We start from the raw sequence: 21,759 nt of genomic DNA on the forward strand, positions 1-21,759 counted from the left end.
GTGCTTTTGCTCCACGTCGACTGCACTCGGCGACGCTTCTCGGTGACGTCTTGCGTCAATTTACACCTCCAACCTGATGGGCTGATTTCAAGTGAAAACACAAAACGTTAGCTGCGTTTTGGGTCACTGGAAGCACAACCTTGTTGCTCCAAAAGGTGGACTTTTTTGAAAATTCTCTGACTCTATCGCCGTGGAAACGGGCGATAATGAGACTTTCCGGAAGCACTTCGTCTCCGGGTTGATGGTGGAAACTCTGCTACTGCGCAATCGCACTATGGCCGGAGTAAATAGTTGTTCTGAACATGTGCGAGCAGATGGACAACAACAACAACAACAATAATAACAATGCATGCAACAAAAATATAAGCTAAAAACAACGATATAAAACATTTAAAATCAGCAATAAAGATCCACGAGAGCAGCGAAATAGGAATGTTTGCCTCCACAGTGTCATGACTCGCAGTCCATACTCTTCGGGACTTGAAATTAAGCACTTTTAGTACAAGAAAATCCATCAGAAAGTGCTTTACAGGGTAAAAACTAAATAAAAATAGGTTGTTTTATAGTTGAGGATCACCTGGAATAGCGATCCAAATTCGTCATCTGTCCACATGAACGTCCGCGTACTCCCATTGTTAATGCTTATACCATATTGTTCTCTGCTGTAATGTGTGTTTGGTTTCGTTCCAAAAACCACCAACACCGCCACCTCGTGGCCCGGCATGCTCACCCCGTTTTCATGCAAACGGGCCGGCGACTGAACAGAGAGAAAAACATGTTAAACACAGATGAACAACGTTCCCACAGATAACTGAAAGAGGAACCAACTTTTTTTTTCGGCCTTCTTGGGTGTTTCTGGCTCGACGGAGCATACCGCAATCACAATACCACCAAATTAAATCTAATCCATAAATTTGGCCACCCGGTGTCTTTACAAGGAGCCTCTATGGCCAAAGAACAACATTCCAGATTCATTAGTTTACACTGCTGATATTAATACTATCATTACAATTGGACATGGTTTATTTTGACTACTATTACCACTAATACAATAATAGAGCCTAATAGAGGCTGAGCGGAGGGGGGACTTGGAGCTGATCCACCGCCAGCAGCTGCAGGAGGGGGGGGGGGGGGGGGGGGGGGGGATGAGGGGGTGGCGCTGGGGTCAGACGTACAGTAACACTTGACCCCCCGCCTGGCGTGAGTGTGTGCGTGTGAAGATGTGTGTGGAACCACCGGCCGCTCCCAGCAGAGCAGCAGAGAGGGCAGTAACCTCTCTGGCTTTGTTTGGCCGGCCGGACCCGAGCACAGGCCCACCATTGTACGTGTTTGGGGGGGGGGGTGCTCCTCCGCTCGGACTCTTGTTTTCTTTGGGAAGCAGGAAATTGGATGACTGGCTACCTGCTACAACAACATCCTGTACTTGAGAAGCCGTCTTTTCACCCATACCCACCTATTATTTCCCTTTTCCATCATACGCAAGTGGTCAGCCAGCAATCCCCCCCCCCCCCTCCCCTCCGCTTCACTCCTGTGGGCCCCGTGCGTGGGTTTGTCTCGGTTCCACTCAGGTTGAGATCAAATTGGCCCCATCCAGATGCTTCCGTTGAAAATAGTGCGCAGGGGCCAAAAACTTCAGCTTTTTTACTCCGACTCCACCTCGTCAGGTTAATGCCCCCCCCCCCGACCGCCCCCATGAAAACATTCAGCAGGATTACTCTGCCACAGACGGGATCCGTGTGGGTGTCGATCGGCACTGATTCCAATCTCACCTCGGGGACATTCGACCTCCACGTGAGATTATTAATGAAGATAATTATTCAATCATCGGATGGGATTTGCGCGTGAGCTCCAAACGGACGGCCATGCTGGAGCTGAATAATCCCTCCATCAGATTTCCCTCCAGCTGCACCTTCACAGGAAGGCTTTTGTTCGACTGCAGAAGCATTTCACGACATTGGATTATTACACATGTATATATGTTCAGCCTGATGAGCCATCAATTTGTTTAAATAGCACATTTTAGTTCAGCGACCACATACAGCCAAATCTCATCTTATTTGATTTAATCTAAACATATTGAATGATAACCAGGATATTTAGAAGATCAATGAAACTCCTGCAGCCAAACTCAGAGTACAGTTTGGTTTGGAATCATAACAGCACATAATAACCAAGTGACCCATAAACAATTCTTATATTGCTGGAAAAACGTAAATAGAGCGACACGCATGTGCGGGATGAGCAGCAGAGCTTAACAAACGGCTTGCAGGTTGGTAGATGGCGCTGGGAGTTATTGTTACTAAGAATAACTCGACGAGTGAAGCACAAACAGGATTCAAATTAGGGTTTTGTGTGTTTTACATCCTGTTCACAGGAGGAAAATCTGAGCCGCCACCAGCACAAAATAACACGTGATACTATGGAGATTGATCTGCTAGTGGAGAGAAAATGAGTATACATATTGAAGTTTTACGGCAAAAGAAGATGTTTGAGGTACAACAGAGGATATATTCCATAATAAAGTCCACCAATAAGAGTCACATGGAGCCGGCGGAGGAAACGTCCCTCACCACAATAACACAGGTTTTTTTTTTTTTACTAAAGGCTGAGCTGCAAAACCATTAAAAACAATCACAAACAAGGCAAACACTTTCAGTAAGTACTGAGTTATGCTGCACAAACCATCGATATTCCATATTCAGCGAGGCGAACACACAAAATAAATCTGTGTGAGTTATTTCGCACATACAGCTTCTACACGTGTGTGTATGAGCAATACCATGTTTGCACCCGTTTTCATATTTATAAACTGTCTTTTTAATGTATAAAATTAATTTAAACCTTACTTCAAGGAAAAACACTTGAAAAATAAGATCAAATAAGTACACTGAAACCATCTTTTTTTTTTTTTTTTTTTTTAAAGGACACTTGTACTTGAGGGACACTTGACACTTGGTTGCCACACGTTTAACCTTTTAAAGTGATTTTCATTGGAATGATTTGTTTTGTATTATGACAATTAGTCCAAGTTTTGTATACTAGTTGTGCTTGGTTGAATATCAAACTATAAATGGTTTGTACTTTTTGAAAAATGTATTTTTGTTTAGAATTACTGTTGTTAAAGTTCTACTACAATATTAGGTAGTTTGCCCCAAAAAACTGTGATCCAAGTAAGTTAATTTAACCACATTTCAACCCAATATAAATATTAGATATCCTCTGAATATTTAAATTAATGTGTTTCTATGTAAGCTTCTAATAAGATTAAATCATAGAGATTAATTTAGTCCTTTGCTAAATTAACTGCCATTCTTAAACATAAAATTGGGCCCTTTTGTATGTTTTTGCGCCTCCTCACCATGATGAACGTTTCCCATCCCTCTGATACAGGAAATGTGGGAAAAACTTGTTATTTGTATTTTGACATGCTGAAGGAAAAAATATTTGTTAGGGCCTGTTTAACGACGTTTCTTTCGTTTTTGCGTGTTTGTTTCAGGAAACTTTCATGTTACGATGTCTGTTTCCATGGAAACGGCAGAAACGTCGAAAACTATGTAGTTAGCATGCCAGGCCATGGGTTGGCGCTGTTGGTTGTTTTTGTGATGAAAAGACACGCGCACGTGTGCAGAGAACAACACATTAAAATCCAATAACAATACGCAGACTTTAAAAAAAAGTTGCATCTTTCGTCGCTTTTAAAGCCGTTTTCAAAAAGCTTCGTTTTCAGAGGCTCCGAGCGTCGTGTAAACCGACACCAAAAGTGCCGTGAAAGTTTTACGTCTTCACTTGTAAACGGAACCTTTAGCTGCTAAAACCAAGAAATAATCGACTTAACGATGGATATTATGTGTATTTTCTACTTTTGCATCACCTGGACTCAAGCTGCTACTCAGTAACTTTTCCCTCAGCAGTTATAGCCACATAATGTCTCACGTAATTCCACACGTGATAAAAGCGACGGCCAATAAAACCCACGTACGATCCCGACTGTCCGGTCGTGAAGAAACATTTCCAGGTGGAAGAAATTATTGAGATGTGCTCCCCATTTTGCAGCAGATGATTTATTCTATTTGCAATAACAGTCAACATCTGTGTTTTATCAATAACATTCAAATTGTATAAAAAAAAAAAAAAAAAAAGAGTAGTATAAAAAAATTCTTGACAGGAAAAAAAAACTATATTCAAGGTAAAAGAAACTGACAAAGTGGAAAAAAAAAAAAGGCTGATCTGATAAGGAGGCACTTACGGCTTGGCAACGCTCTGCAGTCTGACTTTTCCCAGGTGGTTGTAGTCAAGCGTCGGACGACGGTGATTACAACACTGGAACCCAACGGGATGCAACTCAAACACAATCACATCAGGGCCGATACGTCCCCGACGCCGCTGTGGAGACTCTAACCTACCCCGACCACGAGGGTCGTCTTCCATATTCAGACAAGAAGGAATGACGACGGGAGGATTTGTCACTAAAGTATCGAAAAAGCCGTTCAACATGGACACAGATCAAGTATTTACAACAGAAAACAGCTCTGGAGGCTCAGTGTTTTCTTCCTGGGATTTAAAAAGAAGAGTCTCTAGAAAGTTTCCATGAGAAGGAGAGGAAGTTGTGTCCAGTTGCGTCTTTGATTCCCTCCTGTCTGTTCTTTAAAGCTTCGCTTCAGTGCCGCCGTCCGCGATCATTCGGAGCTGGGCGAGGCGGCCGAGTCTATGTCGTCATTTTCCAGGTCGTTGGGCGAAGCCGACTGTCCTCCCTTCACCCGCTTCCACTTCATCCGCCGGTTCTGGAACCAAACTTTGACCTGCGGCGAGGAAACACGACACACGTGAGCGTTTCAAGACCGAGTAGAGACAAGAAATAATGATCTGTTTTTCCTGTTTTTAACTCACAATGAATCACAACAAGTTTCTCTTCCTGTGAAACGGTGTTAAGTATGTCAGTCTTCCTGATTCTGCGTCCAATAAAAATGTTTTTTTTTTAAGCCCCGCCCCCCCACACTGACTTCACATATCAAATTGCTAATTGTCAATCTAATCCAGGATACGGCCCCATATGGACTGACAATTAATATAAAGCAACGTGAACGGGACAGTGTTTCAAGTGAAAATGCATCGTTTTTGCGTTTTCGTTTTAGAAATGTTTCACATTTAGACGGCAACGTTTTGAAAAACGTCACTCACTCAGAAGAACGATTGACACTCTGGCTGCGGTTCACATGTGCATATGTGTTTGAGAAAAGTTGCTTTTCCAACCGTTTCCATGGAGACAGACTCAAGAGAGTTTTCAAAAAGTTGCATTTTCATTGTCGCGGAAACGAGGCCTGGAGTGTGAATAAACAATCTCTTATAGCATATAAGAATTTTGAAAATCTGATTGAAAAATTGATGACGCCTGATCATCCAGAGTAATATCTGATGTTACGTCTGTTTTATTTCATAGAAAAAATTTGCTATAACTTCAATAAGAGATTATTAAATGTCCCAAATCGCAGTAACTTGCAGCCTTCCGTGCATTGGAACCAAAAACAGTCTTCCTATAAGACAACAGGAGTGGAGCCTGAATCTTACAGCCTGTGAACACAAACACTCACCGTGTTTGAACCTGTAACCCGATCACAGTGTCTTTTCTCTACTTTTGCAATTTTTTAGGAAAAACTTACAACAGAGTCAGCACAAAACATTGACAAATAATCCCCCCACAAATCTCTCAGCGCAGAATATAAATGAGCTTGGTTTGCGTTGGCACTTGCAGGGAGCGTGGATTGTCGAATACGCGCAGGTCTGGCTCGAAAAATCCATAAAAAAACAAAAAAAAAAACACCAACAACCAGCAAACTGCAAGCAGAGCGTCTCGTGTAGACAGCCGGTCACAGAAAGTCAACTATCAGGAAGCAGGATGTGATTTTACTGCACTTTCAGTGGCGGCGGTGCTCATCTGTATCAGCGCACAGCTTCGAAATGAGAGTGAGCTCATATTTTCACCGTCCGGCCAAAAATAGCAGTGAGAAACGGACACTTCCTGTGAGAGAGTCGGTGCAAAAAAGTAAGAAAACAAAAAAAGTAAGCAGTTTATAATTTAACAAATAAGGCTTGGGGTACACGGCGTTGGAGTTGGAGCGTTTATGAAAAGTTTTCGAAAAATGAACTTTTTCATCCGTTTCCATAGAGACTGAGCATTTTTGAAAAGTTTTGTTTTCAAAAAGTTGCACAACCCACTAACTTGTTTTCGCTTGCTTCTAATAAAGGAGCGAATAGTTTATTGATGGAGGCGGATTAGCAGATATTTGGTGGGATTGAGGTAAAACGAGCATATAAAGATACTTTACTTCATGTTCAGCCTTTTTCTGATCGCTGATTTCACTAACTTGCATTAGTTTTTAAAAGAAACGTCAATGGCGTCTTCCTTCATTGAGCCTGATTGAGGCTCGCGTGTGTGCAGACACACTTTTTTGACTTGCGTGAGACTGAGATCGTTTCCTGGTCCACCGGTGTGGGTTGAAGGTGTTTGTCCAAGATTAGTTGATTTTACAATAATCCATTATAGTGCACTTAAAGATATATGGTATTTCAAAAGACTCTCAGATGTTATGCTATTATAAGAAGTGCCCAAAAACATCCCTATATCACATATTTTGGGCTTCTCCCCCCTCTAAATGGAATATTTTTCTTACTGAGTTTCAGTTAAAGGAGCAGTGGTTCAAAAACCATTTTCCTTGGAAACCCCCCAGGTTGCCTTTAGGAAAGGCTGCAGACCCCCTCTACGTTCTCACATTTGTCAAAAACATCAGCGGAGCCAAACAGCTAGGAAATCTCAAAATGAAAGCACTGGGAATGCCAGCTTCTTATAAATTCAGGGTTTTTTTTGACATGAGTGGAGAGCCTGCAGGTAAGCCGCCTTCCTCCACCCCAGAATCCAGGTTTTGGAGAAACGGCCAGAACTCACATTTTGCAAAAACACGACTGTCATTCGTTTAAAAAAAAAAAAACTTTGTACACAATAGAACATGAAAATAACAGACTCTCCTTTGGATCACTTTTGTAAAGAATTTTTACCAGCTAAATGCCACTATTGTGCTCAATAAATCCCCGACTCTCGGTGAGACGTTGCAAAAGGTAAAGGTCATAGTTCAAACCAGTAGCGTCAAACTCATTTTAGTTCAGGGGCCACATGTCAACTTGAGTGGGACGGTCTGGTAAAACTCTATAAAGGCAATGGAAATCAATATAAAGAATATAAATGGGGAACAATCAACTTGTTTTAGGTACTGGGACCCTTTATTATGGAAGGTTTGTACTGTAGAAGAAAATTGTCAGGAATACAAACAACTGTAATTGTGCATTTTTTTTGTGATTTATGTAAAAAAATTGATAAATGATGTTATTGTTTTTCGTTTTTTTATGAAGGTGATACAATCATTTTACTGCTGAGTAGTTCAAACTTAGCCGACGCATTACGGGAGTGCCTGAAAAGAAAAAATCAGCCATTGGCGTTTAATTGATTTAGATTAAGGTATTAAGCACAGATCTTTTGCTTTGCAATATTTGTACGAATTCCAGAAATCATGCAAAATTCAATGTCAAACTATTTTGTGATATAATTATTCCATGTCATTAACTTAATAAGTACGGCACATTTTATTATTTCGCCGAATCGCCTTGTTTTTAACGTCTTTCCTTTATTCCTTTGTGAATTGCATTGTGTCTGAATGGAGCTATAGAAATACATCGACTGCCTGATAAAGGGATCAACGAGAAGATGCTTTCCCCACAAAATGTTTCGCTTGTGCACGTTGCGCGAGTGCACGGACTCACTCCGGCAGGTTTCTCTGTTTGGACGGCAGCTGCGTGCAGTTTGACCGTCCTGTGCATCCAGATCCGTCTCTTCCCACATACTGCAGCCTGATTGAAAGCATGGCGGACCTCCAAAGCATGTGGGCCGAGTCGCAGTGGGAGCTCCAGCTGAAGATGGAACCGTGTGTGTGTGTGTGTGTGTGTGTGTGTGTGTGTGTGTGTGTGTGTGTGTGTGTGTGTGTGTGTGTGTGTGTGTTTGAGGGGTCTGGGAAACAGATTTAGCAGCAGACGGCAGTATGTGTGGTCACAGTGGCACCGTGGCCTCATTAGGAGGAGCTGGGACACTGGACCTGACAGACAGACTCAAGTTTTTATTTAAAAAACTGAATTAAATTTTTTATTTTTTTTTTCTTATCCAGCAGCATCGACACATGTTAGCCCGATTTCATCAGGTCTGGAGCTGCCGCCCACTCATTAAACTGCATGTCATTCCGCTCAGGCCGCAGAAAATACAGAAAAAAGAGAAAAAAAAAATATGGGTGGAAAAAAACACTCATTGTGATTCAAACTATGTTCATGCATTTGTGTTGTAGTAAAACTGGAAGAGGGACATTTGTAATAAGTGGTGATTATGTGGTTGGCCGGTCTGCTTGTTGGTTTATTTTCTTCCATTTTCATTTTCTTTTACGGCATTTTTATACAGTGGGTGGAAAAAAAAAAAAAGTATAATAGAAGGAACAGACACAATATCTGCCATTCAGAATAAAAAACACATTTTAAATGGTCTTTTTGTAATTTTAACAACCAAGGTTTTCATAGCCTGGGATGTGATTTGCGTTTTGTTTTTTTTCACTGTTAAGCAAAAATCCAGAATTAGAAACCACCTGTTGCCGAAGGTGGAGTACCTGTCTCTCTGTGAGCTCCAGGTTGATGTTAGACCTGGTTAAGGTGGAGTACTTGTCTTGGTTGCTGTTAGACCTCGTTAAGGTGGAGTACCTGTCTTGGTTGCTGTTAGACCTGGTTAAGGTGGAGTACCTGTCTTGGTTGCTGTTAGACCTGGTTAAGGTGGAGTACCTGTCTCTCTGTGAGGTCCAGGTTGATGTTAGACCTGGTTAAGGTGGAGTACCTGTCTTGGTTGCTGTTAGACCTGGTTAAGGTGGAGTACCTGTCTCTCTGTGAGGTCCAGGTTGATGTTAGACCTGGTTAAGGTGGAGTACCTGTCTTGGTTGATGTTAGACCTGGTTAAGGTGGAGTACCTGTCTCTCTGTGAGGTCCAGGTTGATGTTAGACCTGGTTAAGGTGGAGTACCTGTCTTGGTTGATGTTAGACCTGGTTAAGGTGGAGTACCTGTCTCTCTGTGAGGTCCAGGTTGACGGCGATCTCGTAGCGCCGCAGTCGGGTCAGGTAGTTGTGGTGGGTGAACTCGGCCTCCAGCTCTCTCAGCTGCTCCTTGGTGAACGCCGTGCGCTCTTTCCGGGCTTTGCAGCTGGAGTCCACCTTAAAACTGGACTCCTGTATATCTGGATGGGGAGAGAGAGAGAGAGAGAGAGAGTCAGTGTTTCTGCAGGAGACTGAATCAGCGTTAGATCAGTGGTGTCGATTGCATTTTAGTTCAGCTCAATTCAACAAACCAATAAATAAACTTATTTGAGATGAATTGAAAAAAAATTGGAGTTGATCCCGAGAGGTCACTACATTTAATGCCTTTTAAATCGAAACTCTTATGTCTGACCTTTAGTTTATCTATTTATTTCATTGTATTAAAAAAGAAAAGAAAACCCAAAATTTTATACGTTACAATACAGAACAAAGGTTTTCAAATTCCTGCTTGAAGATTAACTTATATACTCTGCCCCTTTATCTTAATTAATCCTTTCTATTGAAAATTAAAACCAAATATCAAACAAAATGACTCCAAAGTCCAGACGGCCTTCATGGCCCCTCATGCTTATATCGGAGTTATTTTTCTGAAAAAAAACAAAACAAACTATTGCATTAATACAATTTAATAAACACATTTCTTTGTACTTCAATAAAAACCTTGTTTTATCACTTTTCTTTTAGGATCTTTTACGTCCTTTTCTAGATTCTTCCATAACTGAACCCTTTTTACCAAAATGCCACGTTCCCTTACTTTGGTCCTAAATGTTTGTACCTTGAAATTTCCAAATGAAAAACCAAATGAAATCTGACAGACTTTCACGTCTCAAAATGTTTGCAGCTCTTATCCCGCATCATGACTTTCGATGCCCACGCTTTTTACCGTTGTCTCCCACTACGAGCCTTGCTGCCATCGGCTCTTTAGCTGAGACTGATTGTTGCACTGCGATCTTTTCTCTTACTAAAACGATTACTAAAAATTAAGACCAGCACCAGACTAGCCCTCTCGTTTATAGGAAGCTCAAACAGTTAATTTCCTTTCATTTGCTGATGTTGTGGCTCCAGAAGTCGGCTTAAGCTCAACTCCACTTTATTAACCACTAATCTGAGTGGGATTAGCTCCCTACCTATTGTGTGGCAGCCTCTGGATGACTGTTAAGCAGACCTGATGGACCTCTGCAACCAACAAACCACCGCTCCAGAGTTTAGTGGGAGGCCCCTCGTATAGTAAACATTTTAAAAGCAGACCACCCTGACCCGGCCTTCTGAGTCCCGTTCACCTGCAACTTGTGGGTCTGATGCATTTTTATCCGCCGTTATTTGACTGTTTCCAGTCTTAGCACACGCCTGCATGTAAATTCATGGTGTGCGTGTGGGAATTTATCACTGCAGGGGCAGGGGCCACCAAACCGGCCACAGAGGGACCGAGTTAGGAGAGGAATGCAGCGGAACATCGTTAAAGCCTCTAACAAAAGAACAAAGGTGCGGATGTGTCCAGGTCCGAGCGCTATGTGGGCGTGTGTGTCGGGGCATTTCCCACCGGAGCAGTCAAGGGAAATCCACATTAACTCATCTCTACGTGACAGGCACGCATCAGGGGGAACAAAAAAAAAAAAAAAGAAGAAAAGGCCCAGATATCTCTATGAGATGAGCCGAGATGTAAATGTGACTTTCTGAGGACTGATGTCAGTATTCACACCGTTTTGTTTCCCTCTGAGCAAACCCACAATCGTCCAATCCAAAACAGTTTTAATACAAAGATTTACAAGTTTCCCGTGCCTTCATATTGCCTCCAGGAGAAGGTGGAATTTTCAAACCTCATTTACCAGGATAAATAAAAATGAAAGCTGGTTGATTTAACTTTCAATAAAAAAAAAAAAAAGAAATACAATTTTTAAAAAAAAAAACTATGAGCTGGGCTAATAATTGAGGATTGGTAGCGACACGAGCAGCTGATGTAATCTCCAGAAAAATGGCCCTAATTTGTCAAAGTGAGACGTTTTGCTCTGCGTTTGCCAGAGCAAGGAGCCAAATTGCGAAATGGAGTGCGGTACCTGGTCCAGATGAGACTGGGCAGACGAGGACACGGGTGTGTGTCTGTGTGTGTATGTGTAACTACAACCATTGTGGGGACAAAAATCTGTTTACATATTAAATGCCGGGAGTCAAGGGACAAAAATCTTTTCCAAATGAGGACAGATTTTGAAAGTGCAGGAATATTTTAGCGTCAGGGTTTTGGTTATGCAAGCAGTGGTTATAGATGAGTTTGGAGTCATTCTGAAAGAAAGAAACTTTAGTAAAGGAAATGTACCTAAAATGTATTAAAACGTAATGTGTGTTTCTTCTTGTTTTTCTACACGTATGGGGACATTAACAAATGGGGACTATTGTCATTGTGGGGACTCTCATGTCTCATGTATAATTGCATTAAGACATAGGAGAAGGTTTTTGCAGAATAGAGAATGGCAATGCAACATCTCCAAAAGGAATGACCCTATGTGTATGTTCTTCTTCCTGATGGGGACATCGACCATATTTCACACAATGCCATGGCGACGGTTGACCAGATAGTTATTGATTATTATCAGATGATTAGTTAAATCTTAGAGCAAGTCTGCAGGAAATCTATTTAATTAAGTTCAATGTGAACAAAAAGCATGAAAACACAATGTGCCTTGGTGTTCCTGATACTTTGGTCACAGAATTTGACTTAGCTGCTGGACAAATCTTAATATCTAAAGGTGAATACAGGCTTCAGGGTTGGACTGACTTTAGAGTTAGTTTACAGTATAAAATGAAGGAGTTACAAATGAGTTTTAATGAAGGAGATGAATGTAAGTCAATGCAAATTCCCTGAAATCAAGGAAAACACAACGCGTTTGTGTGTGGCTGTACTTGTTTATCTATATTCGTGGGGACTTCTGCCTCTAATAGGTATCAGTGTGATCACAAAAATTGAGGTCCGCATAGCAAAAATGCTCAAATGTTGCAATGAAGAGATGCTTTAAGGTTAGGATGAGGCCAAAAGTCGTTATGCACACGGGGGCAACAAGTTAATGTAGGTCAGTACAGTGTGTGTGTGTGTGTGTGTGTGTGTGTGTGTGTGTGTGTGTGTGTGTGTGTGTGTGTGTGTGTGTGTGTGTGTACTCGGTGTGAAGCCGCGTCCAGCAGGTTTTAGTTGGACTTGAACACCTGGCAGGGCACACCGGCTCTCACTAAACAGACCCCCAATAAATATCTTGCACAGCCAGAGGCTGTAAACGTTCCAGGGAGAGGGGCTTCTGCGCCCAGCAGGGACCCCAAGCCAAACAGCATTTGGTCCTTTCTGGGCGACCGGTGAAAAAGCAGTTTGTCTTAATCAGGAAGGAATTAAACCTGTAGTAAATTAGTGATTATTTTTTAAGTAGAAACCCCAGGCAAAAACTGCTTGTGTGATTGATCGCATGATTTCTGTGTGTAAAACTGAGAGGTAGAATTTCGCAATGGATCAAGATGTTTCATTGGTTCAACCTGGGTTGAATGTCCAGATTTCTGCATTTATCAGTTAATAAAAGTCTCGCGTCCGACTATATGAATTTAAAATGTACTTCTGACAATTGGCAAAGACATTTCATGTGTTAAAAAGTAGGAGATAAATCATGTTTATATGAAAGTAGATGTATTCATATTATTGTCTTATGAATAAACTTCCTGGAAATTAATATTCTTTCTGAGTTGTAAAGATTTCGGAACTTGAAATACATTCAAGACTAACACCGTTTGGTGGCTGCTCGTCCAAAGTTGCTGTGAAATATTACAATATGCACTATAATTATCGTCAGGCGCAGACCGGCATCAGATCATATCTTTTTGGTTTTAAACATTTGGCAGCATTAGTGTGAGTGCAGCACGTTTCCACGTCAGTACAAATACACAGACTGCACAGCAGCTGCGTCTGTAATGCAAAATGCCTGCAGGTCATTTTCCTAATATATGCTCCTCGACCAGCTAGTCAATGCAAAACTGAATGGCTTCTTTTTTCTTTTCTTTTTTTTTTGCGAAACCCAGAGCTGATGTAGTGGTCAGACATGTTGCATGCACTCAGTGGGAGATTGTGTTACGGCTTAACGACAGGAAAATGTCAATGGATAAGAATGTAAGAAGTGGGCTCACAGGAAAGTGATTTTACCAGACGTGGTTTGGCATGTTTTCAGAGTCGTGAGTGGAGGTTACAACAAGGTAAAGAAAGGGAGGGTTTGGGGATAAGGGTGGGTGAGGGGTAGGGGGGGTTTGGGGGGGTCCTCTCCCACCTTCTCCTTTTCAATTACACTCATGTCTGTTGCATACATTTGGCCATGTAGTTGTTCCAAATAATTACTTCAGCACTTCAGATATGGTGAGTTCAGATTGAACAGATCCCACCATACTGCTGGGCCATTGAGCTGATGGGATCTGCACTCGTATTATTTCAGCAAACTTTACCCACTAATATAATATTCTATTAAAATCCAACTGAAATATTGGTTCAAGCATTTTAAGATTTTGTTTTTAAGTTTTTTTTTCCTGCTTCCGTCGTCAATCATCTTGAATGATCACATATGTTAGAATTTCTTTTTTTTTAATTATAAAAGAGTAATATTCTGAGTATTAAAACATTTAAAAGGAGATCAAAAATAAACATTTATGTAAGCATGTTGGCCTTGCTGCTCATATTATGTCTGTGGAATTACGTCTGTCATGACTATCACTTACTTTTTCTTTCTATTATCAAGCGTGAAACACGATAGAGGGAATAAATGGCGTTTTAATCCAAAAGCACGCAGTGCTACTCGACAAGAGATTTACCACTTTTCACCTCCTGAAGCCTTTTATTTATTTATCTACAACAACTGTTTTCACAGTATTTTTCTTTACTCATGTAGAACTATCTAAGATACTTTCAATCTTTTTAAAATTTGCTAATTTACCTGTAATAAAATCGGTCTGGAGAACCTGTGGTGTATGAAAACGCTTCACCTCTTGCACCATATTTTACTATAACGCTCATAGCACAATGGTCCATTTCCAACGGATACAGCAGCACCATGAATCCTTCTGGTGCGCCATGAATCACGGCCGCTCTGTGAACGCTCACGAACAATCGGAGGATGCGACGGCTACTTATAAAATGTGTCCCGAACACGAGAGTCTTGTCACCTACTCACCTTTCGCATAGTGGAGCGGCGAGCGAGTGACTCCGCCACTGATTTGTGTGAGGAAGCAGGAATTTGTGCCCCTGCCAGCTGTGATGGAGGCCAGGGAAGACATTCTTGACCTTGACACAATTATTTGCCAAATTTATAGTCGGGGAACAATAGTGTGGATTTTTTTTTTGATATGCTTGTGTGTTGAAGGTTCACTAACAAATCCATAGGGATCATGAGATTCTATGTTGAGAAGCTCTGCCAGATGTGGAGCTGAGAATATTTCAATCAAACTGATTGATTTAATATTATCAACCAAAATACCAGAAAAGAGTTTTTTTGTCGTTATATTGCGACATATAGTCTCAAATGCATCTTTGGGAGAGTTTTAAGATGCGGGCTTCCATCGGTCTCAGCGACTCACCTGTGACATCTCTCTTCCTCTTGTTGGAGCTCTTCTTGTCGGAGTCGGCCGACGCCACGCTCTGAGGCGAGTATTCTCCTTCCAGACACCCGGGCACCCCGCTCGACAGCCTGTCCCCTCCTACACTGTCCAGCTCGGGCCCTCCGGAGCCTCCGCCGCTGCCGGCCACCACCGCGGGCGCAGCAGGTGGGCAGGCCTCGGGCGCCCTCACCCTGGTCTCACAGGGGCTGAACTGCCAGTCGGCCCTCTGGTAGCCACCCTGGCTCTCCGGGTAGAGTCTGTCGTCGCGAGGGTACGCGGCGTGCGGCGCGCTGGGCACCAGGCAGGAGCTGGAGAAGTCTGTGTAGGCCAGGAACTCGGGCTTCTGGTGGAGGGAGAAAGGGGCCTGCTGGTACTGCAGGTTGGCTCCGGGGACCCCGGAGTGAGGGTTCCTCATGCACCCCCAGATGGGGCTGCTGGGGTGGGCGCTTCGCATGCAGCTGCTGGCCGGCTGATCCATGGTGGTGCACGTCACTCAAATCGCAAGTTTTGCAAGTCTTTGTCCCGGTTGAGGAGTTTGAACCCTCCTCAGAAAGCAAGCGAGGACTTTGAATCGGTTTCTGTTTCAAGGAGCTTCAGCTGACGATCATCGTCTCTGCGTCCACCTCTGCTCTACTCGCTGCTGTCAGAGGCTGTTGACTCTTCCAGAGCTCAGAACGCGTGAAGATAGACGCCTTCCTGTGACAGCACGGCTCCCTCTCTCTCTCTCTCTCTCTCTGGGAGCGAGTCGGATGACGTCCTCTCTCAATCTCACACACTCACACACACTTTTTCCCCCTCTGCTGTGCACTCTCTCTCTCTCTCTCTCTCACACACACACACCCTCTCGACTGGCTCGTGGCTCGGTGGGAGAGCTGCATCCACAACTGCATGACTCCCCTTCTCGGTGCTGGCTGTTTTCACAACTCTTCTAAGACATTCTTGACAAGTGAGCCCTCCTTCTTTTTAAACGTATAGGTGGGAAAGAGTGGCAAGTTTATGGAGTGTAACGTGAGACTGCAGAGGAGGAGCCCTGCAGGCCACATGTTGGTAGTACCCTCCAACCAACCCTGCCTCATCAACTATTAATCACGGGGGGAAATTTTATATGCACATCTAATGGGCTTTCCAGACGTGGGGCTTTTTAAAGGGACATTGTCTGAAAAGTATAAAGCGAGCACCCACCCACATGGGAGCTGGGGATCCTGACTTATTTCAGCTCTTTAGCGCTTTTCTGACACCCAATTTAGTTCCTTTTTTTTGACACAGTTTAGAGGAAAGTTAACACTCACCCTTTACCCCTGGACCCCTGATCCGTGCCTGTCCTCTCCAATCTGAATGGTCTTTTTTTCTTTCTCTTTCTGTGTGTTTTTATGACCGCGCAAGTGTGTGTGTTACTGTGACACACCCAAATCCACCTGGCTGGACTTTCTGTAGCTCGAAGGTGAAAGGACAACTGGATTTGATATTGGCCGTGCGCGAGCGCTCACACCTCCCGAGGTGTTTCTCACTCAAACCAAACACAGTATGAAATTTCACGGCCATATTTTAAACAACACAAGTGAATATTTTCTGTAAGAAAATGCAGCGACCCGGGGGGAGTCGAGTCTTTTTGCTCCATTTGCACTTTACGTGACGTGTTGTGTTTCCGCGTGCAGCTCGTCTTACATATTACGTCGGAGATATTAAGCAACCATTCGATTGTGTGTGACAGCAATCACGTGTAGATTAACCACAGTTGGATCCAGCAAGGATGCAATTATTCAATTTTCTTTTGGCCTATTTTTAATCTCCGCACGCTGCTCATGATAGAAGCCACTTCCCCATGAAGTAATGTCTCTAATACCATTAAAACCTTTTTGGTAAGACCCAAATTCTGGACTGAATTTCAGCGTATCTGTTACCCCATAAACCCACTGAACCACACTGACTGAAACGCAGAGCTTTTCCTTCATAGTGCTCATGCTTGTGAGCTGAGGTCTGCCTTCCTCATGTGTCCTCGCTTTGCTCCTGACCTCACAGACAGGAGACGATCACACCTTCATCCAAAGGAAAAAAAAAAAAAAAGGAGACAAGATGAAGATCTGGAGGCTGCCAGAGCAGTCGGAGAGAAAAATACTGAGATTTAAAGTACACCTCGTTGAAAGAGTGGAACCAAAGGCATGAATGGCAAAAATATGCTTATTTGATATTCTGTTACTGGAAACAGACAAAAGTTTATAATGTTAACCTCTCAAATGCAAAAGAAGAGCAGAAGAGGCCAAGACAACATTTAGATTAGGAGAAAAAATAAATAAATCTCAGCACGTGAGATAGAGAAAGTGTGTGTGTGTGTGTGTGTGTGTGTGTGTGTGGGGTGGGGGGGTGGGGGGGGTGTTTGAGGTTGCACACCGAAGCCTTTCCATTTAGCCAGCGAATTGTTGAGCCATGAAGCATCCCTGGCTTTTACTGGCAGCCCGAGCCCTGGCCGCACCGCAGGGAGCAGGGGTTACACGACATTTGTGGTCAGAGCAGGGGCCATCTGTGTGTCGGGATAAATTAGAGGCCGTCTGTGTGTGTGTGTGTGTGTGTGTGTGTGTGTGTGTGTGTGTGTGCTGTGAAAATATACGTCAGGGAGGGCGAGCGTGCACGTGCGAAGTGAAGAGAAAAGAAGGTGTTTGGATGCATTTCTCTGACAACAAAGGCAATCATTCTGCCTTTACTGTGCGATAAAGACTTTTAGCAGTATGGCTGCTAATGCTCATCACAGTAGCTCTCTGGTGATCTCTAGTGGTGAGAGTGCAGGAGCCAAAGAATTCACAAGAGGGAGGATTTCAGGATTTCCTTACACAAAAATGACCAAAAATAGGCCCCATTTACGCGGCAACGTTTAAAAGTGGAAATGGAAAAGTTTTTTTTGCGTCCGTTTACATGTCATAACAGTCTGAGGAGCCACTTCAAAAGAAACTTTTTGAAAACACTCCGATTCAGTCTCTGTGTAAACGAGGGAAAGTACAACTTTCTGAAAACGCTCGGACTCCGCCTCCGTGTCGAAGGCAGAAACGCATGCGTACCACTGTCGTAGTAACTAGTAGTTCTGCACATGCTCAGTCAAGGGACAATGAGAACAATGTTAGTGTCATGACTCCCGGTCCATGTTCTCCTGGGAGGCGGTAGTTTTATGGTTGACGGTCACCGTAATAACAATCCAACTCGGACATGTGTTTATAGAGTATTGTTCTCCGCATGCATGTGTGGGTAGTTCCATTACAAAAAACAAACAATAGCACCCACTAGAGGCCCGGTGGTTTATAACACAATCATTTTCAGGGTTTCAGGCCTTTGTTGTCCTGAAACTTTTCTGAAGCAAAAATGCCGAAATGATGCATTTTCATTTGAAACTTTGTCGTGTAAACAAGGCTTGGGACACTTTATAGAAACTGAAGTAGACCTTGGAAACAATGTATTATTGCTGGTTTTTTAAACTCCTGCTCTGGCATGTTGTTGGTGGTCTGTAAGTGTGTGCCTTCACTGTATTGCTTTGACAAATAAGGCGGGGGGCCTTATTTCCTGCATGATAGGTGAAAATCTTTTTAATATAATTTCTTTAACAACTCTTTTTTAAATGAAACAACCTATTTTAATACAAACAACCATTTATAAATGTACTACATGTGCAGACACAAAGATATTATTCTGTTTTGAAATGGCAGACTTTTAGAGAAATAGCATGACGAAATCTAAAAAAAAATCTATAGTTTTAAGTTTGAGCTTTGGAGTTGCCATTTGACAGTAGAAACCAATAAAATTGTTGGTTTCTATTGATGAACCAGATGTTTTTTTGACTGCGTTGCAATCAGTTTCACGTTCGTTTGTATGTCAGCAGTTCTGCTTCGCACGTGTTTATAAAAGGGGAAAAACAGTTTGTTTGAGAGGTTCAGGAGTCATACCCTCCACAGACAGCAGATGGATGAGCTGGACATGAGTCACATCAGGCCTCACACAACCTGTTTCTGTCAGTCGAGAGTGTGTGAGAGAGTGTGTGAGAGAGAGTGTGTGAGAGAAAGTGAAAGAATGAGATACAAAGAGGGGGAAAGTTCATGCATGCAAATTAATGCACTTGTGCCCATGAATTCAGGAGATGAAGCTTTGCTTTAACGGGCTGCAGACCTTCAAAGTGTGTGTGTGTATGTGTGTGTGTGTGTGTGTGTGTGTGTGTGTGTGTGTGTGTGTGTGTGTGTGTGTGTGTGTGTGTGTGTGTGTGTGTGTGTGTGTGTGTGTGTGTGTGTGTGTGTTCATCTGATCCATCTTCGTGACACCGGCGGGATTAAGGAGCTCCATCAGTCTCTGGAGTCTGACAGCGAGACCTCCCGTGACCCCCGGTTCACCTGGTCTGACTGGACCGTGGGAGTCTTTTAACTCTGCTACTGTCCTGTGGACGGACAGCGGGGGAGGGGGGGGGGGGGGGGGGGGGGGGGGGGGGGTAGCAAAGAGCCACACCCGGTGGTATCAGATATGACATACAAAACATTTGATACCCTCAGCTCTAAACTGAGACGTGAACACACAGTTGCCACGAGGGGCAGAGACTTTTCACTTTAAAACCCCCTGTTCGTCTTCAGTAAACAAGACTTTGGTGATACAGTAACTGACTGATAATGCCAGCGTTCTAACGTTAAGCTTGAAATGGGATTTTAATCATTAAAGATGGTATTCAGGGTCACTAATTGATCACAAAACCAGTTTTCAACCTGATCTATAGGTATACTATTTTTAAAAATGAGAACAGGACTCTACTAAAACCCAACTCTATAATGTCTTAATTTAAAAAAAAAAAAAAAAAAGAACATATTATGACTATATCACGGTGGATGATGAGATATTTTGTCATAGTGCTGAACTGATACTAATAAATCCGTAAAACCCAAACCGAGGTTCACTGATCTTCATGTTTCGTGTGTTCGGTGTTAGTTAACTTAGTCATAAGTGAAGAAAAGAGGAGCTCCACAAAGTGTTAATGAAGTAATAGAAGTAGGGCCACGTTTAACTGAAGACAGTTTTTAGCGTAACGATGCAGCTCCAGTGCTACTTTCATGGAAGACTAAACGAAGAAAGCAGCAGCCTAGATCACGCCCTTTCGTAGGGCAACGTTCCAAGTGAAAACGCGTCGTTCATACTTTCGAAAAGTTTTGCGTTTAGATGCCAATGTTAAGACAAGTTGACACGCTCCCAAAATATGTCCTCCTCGTCAGCGGTCTTCAAAAAGGTGCATTTTTCAGTTGTTGTGTAAATGGACACCCAAAGCACAACAAACGTTTTTCCATTATGGATTTGATTTGACATGTGGGAACTACGGTGGCCCAGAAGGGCCAACAACACAACACAACAACAAAAGCCGCAACACAACAACAAAACAACAAAAGCCACAACACAACACAAGCTGCAACACAACAACAAAACGCCACATTGGAAGGACGAAGCAGTCAGAGAACTTTTAAGAACTTTTGTTGTTGTGTTGCGACTCTTTGTTGTTGTGGCTTTTGTTGTTGTGTTGCGACTTTTGTTGTTGTGTTGTGGCTTTTGTTGTTGTGTTGCGACTTTTGTTGGTGTGTTCTGGCTTTTGTTGTTGTGTTGCGACTTTTGTTGGTGTGTTCTGGCTTTTGTTGTTGTGTTGCGACTTTTGTTGGTGTGTTCTGGCTTATGTTGTTGTGTTGTGGCTTTTGTTGTTGTGTTGCGGCTTTTGTTGTTGTGTTGCGACTTTTGTTGGTGTGTTGCAGCTTTTGTTGTTGTGTTGTGGCTTTTGTTGTTGTGTTGTGGCTTTTGTTGTTGTGTTGCGACTTTTGTTGGTGTGTTCTGGCTTATGTTGTTGTGTTGTGGCTTTTGTTGTTGTGTTGTGGCTTTTGTTGTTGTGTTGCTGCTTTTGTTGTTGTGTTGCAGCTTTTGTTGTTGTGTTGCAGCTTTTGTTGGTGTGTTATGGCTTTTGTTGGTGTGTTGTGTTTGTTAGCCCTTCCGGGCCACCGTAGGAAACAACAATTAAACAACAAGAAAATAGAAAATAAAACCACAAAGACACAAACAGAGCAAAGCAAAGTAAGCAACTTCAAATCGCTGTGCCGTGTGATTCTTTCACAACACTGCAGGTAAATATCGAGTCTTTTGCTGCGATGCTCCTGCAGGTGTGACGCCACACCTGCACTCAGACAGCAGAGGCTCATCTTCTTCCAGGTTAAATAACCTGGACGCGCGAGCAGGACCCTTAACGCCGCGGCTGAGCTTCAGCTGGCGGCCGATTCAAACTCACATCGTCGTGTTTTATGAGCTCATTGCAGGTCTGGCACGACGAATGTTTTCGTCTGAGGGTATTAGTCCGTTTCAGCCACAGGCTGTTATTATGGACTCAAAAGCTAACAAGCACTAGTTGTAATTACGTTCTACAGAGAGACGTGAAATGGTTTAAGTCGAATACTTTCTGCAGAAACTTCTTTCATGAGGTTCAACGTCAACAAGGGAAATGGAGGAAGCGGTTTTTTTTAATGCCTAACTTATTTCAAAAACGATTTATAAGACAAAACAGAGTGAAGAAAGAGGCCCGGGCGATGTGGCTTTAAAGGATGGTGTGTGTTGTGCTGCTCGATTTGCCAGCGGCATTAAAGTCAGTGCTGACAAACCGACGGGAATCTTGAGGTCGCTTTGCAAAAACAGAAGGGTGACGTGAGTGAAGGCGTCTCAAAATAGAAATAAAGCCGTGTTTTTACTGGTTCGACACATTGAAAGTGACTTTTTTTTTTTTTTTTTTCACCACTAAACACTTTTTGTGTGTCTCGTGCCAGAACAGTCAAGCTGTAAACATCCAAGTAACCTTAAGTAGGTGAAAGAGAGTTAACAGGACGACCCTCAACATGGAATTATGCAGAATTGGACATGATTTAGCTGTTTTGAGTGTGTAAATGTAATTTTATTTTTTATTTTTGTGGTCTTCAAACTGTCATTCCGATGGGTTCAATACAT

The 21,759-nt window shown here is 42.8% G+C and overlaps 1 protein-coding gene across 1 annotated transcript; it reads right to left on the minus strand.

Moving 5' to 3' along the window:
- Positions 1 to 2,919: 2,919 nt before the first annotated feature.
- Positions 2,920 to 15,852, minus strand: meox1 (mesenchyme homeobox 1). Its single transcript, XM_080485477.1, has 3 exons — positions 14,755 to 15,852; positions 9,136 to 9,308; positions 2,920 to 4,799 (listed from the first exon to the last, which is right to left on the minus strand). The coding sequence occupies exons 1-3, from the start codon at positions 15,251 to 15,253 to the stop codon at positions 4,677 to 4,679; spliced, it is 795 nt and encodes a 264-aa protein (XP_080341603.1). The 5' UTR covers positions 15,254 to 15,852; the 3' UTR covers positions 2,920 to 4,676.
- Between the last annotated feature and the right edge of the window lie 5,907 nt (positions 15,853 to 21,759).

The sequence above is a fragment of the Lipophrys pholis genome (genome assembly GCF_963383615.2).
Source record: "Lipophrys pholis genome assembly, chromosome: 1".
NCBI lineage: Eukaryota > Metazoa > Chordata > Actinopteri > Blenniiformes > Blenniidae > Lipophrys > Lipophrys pholis.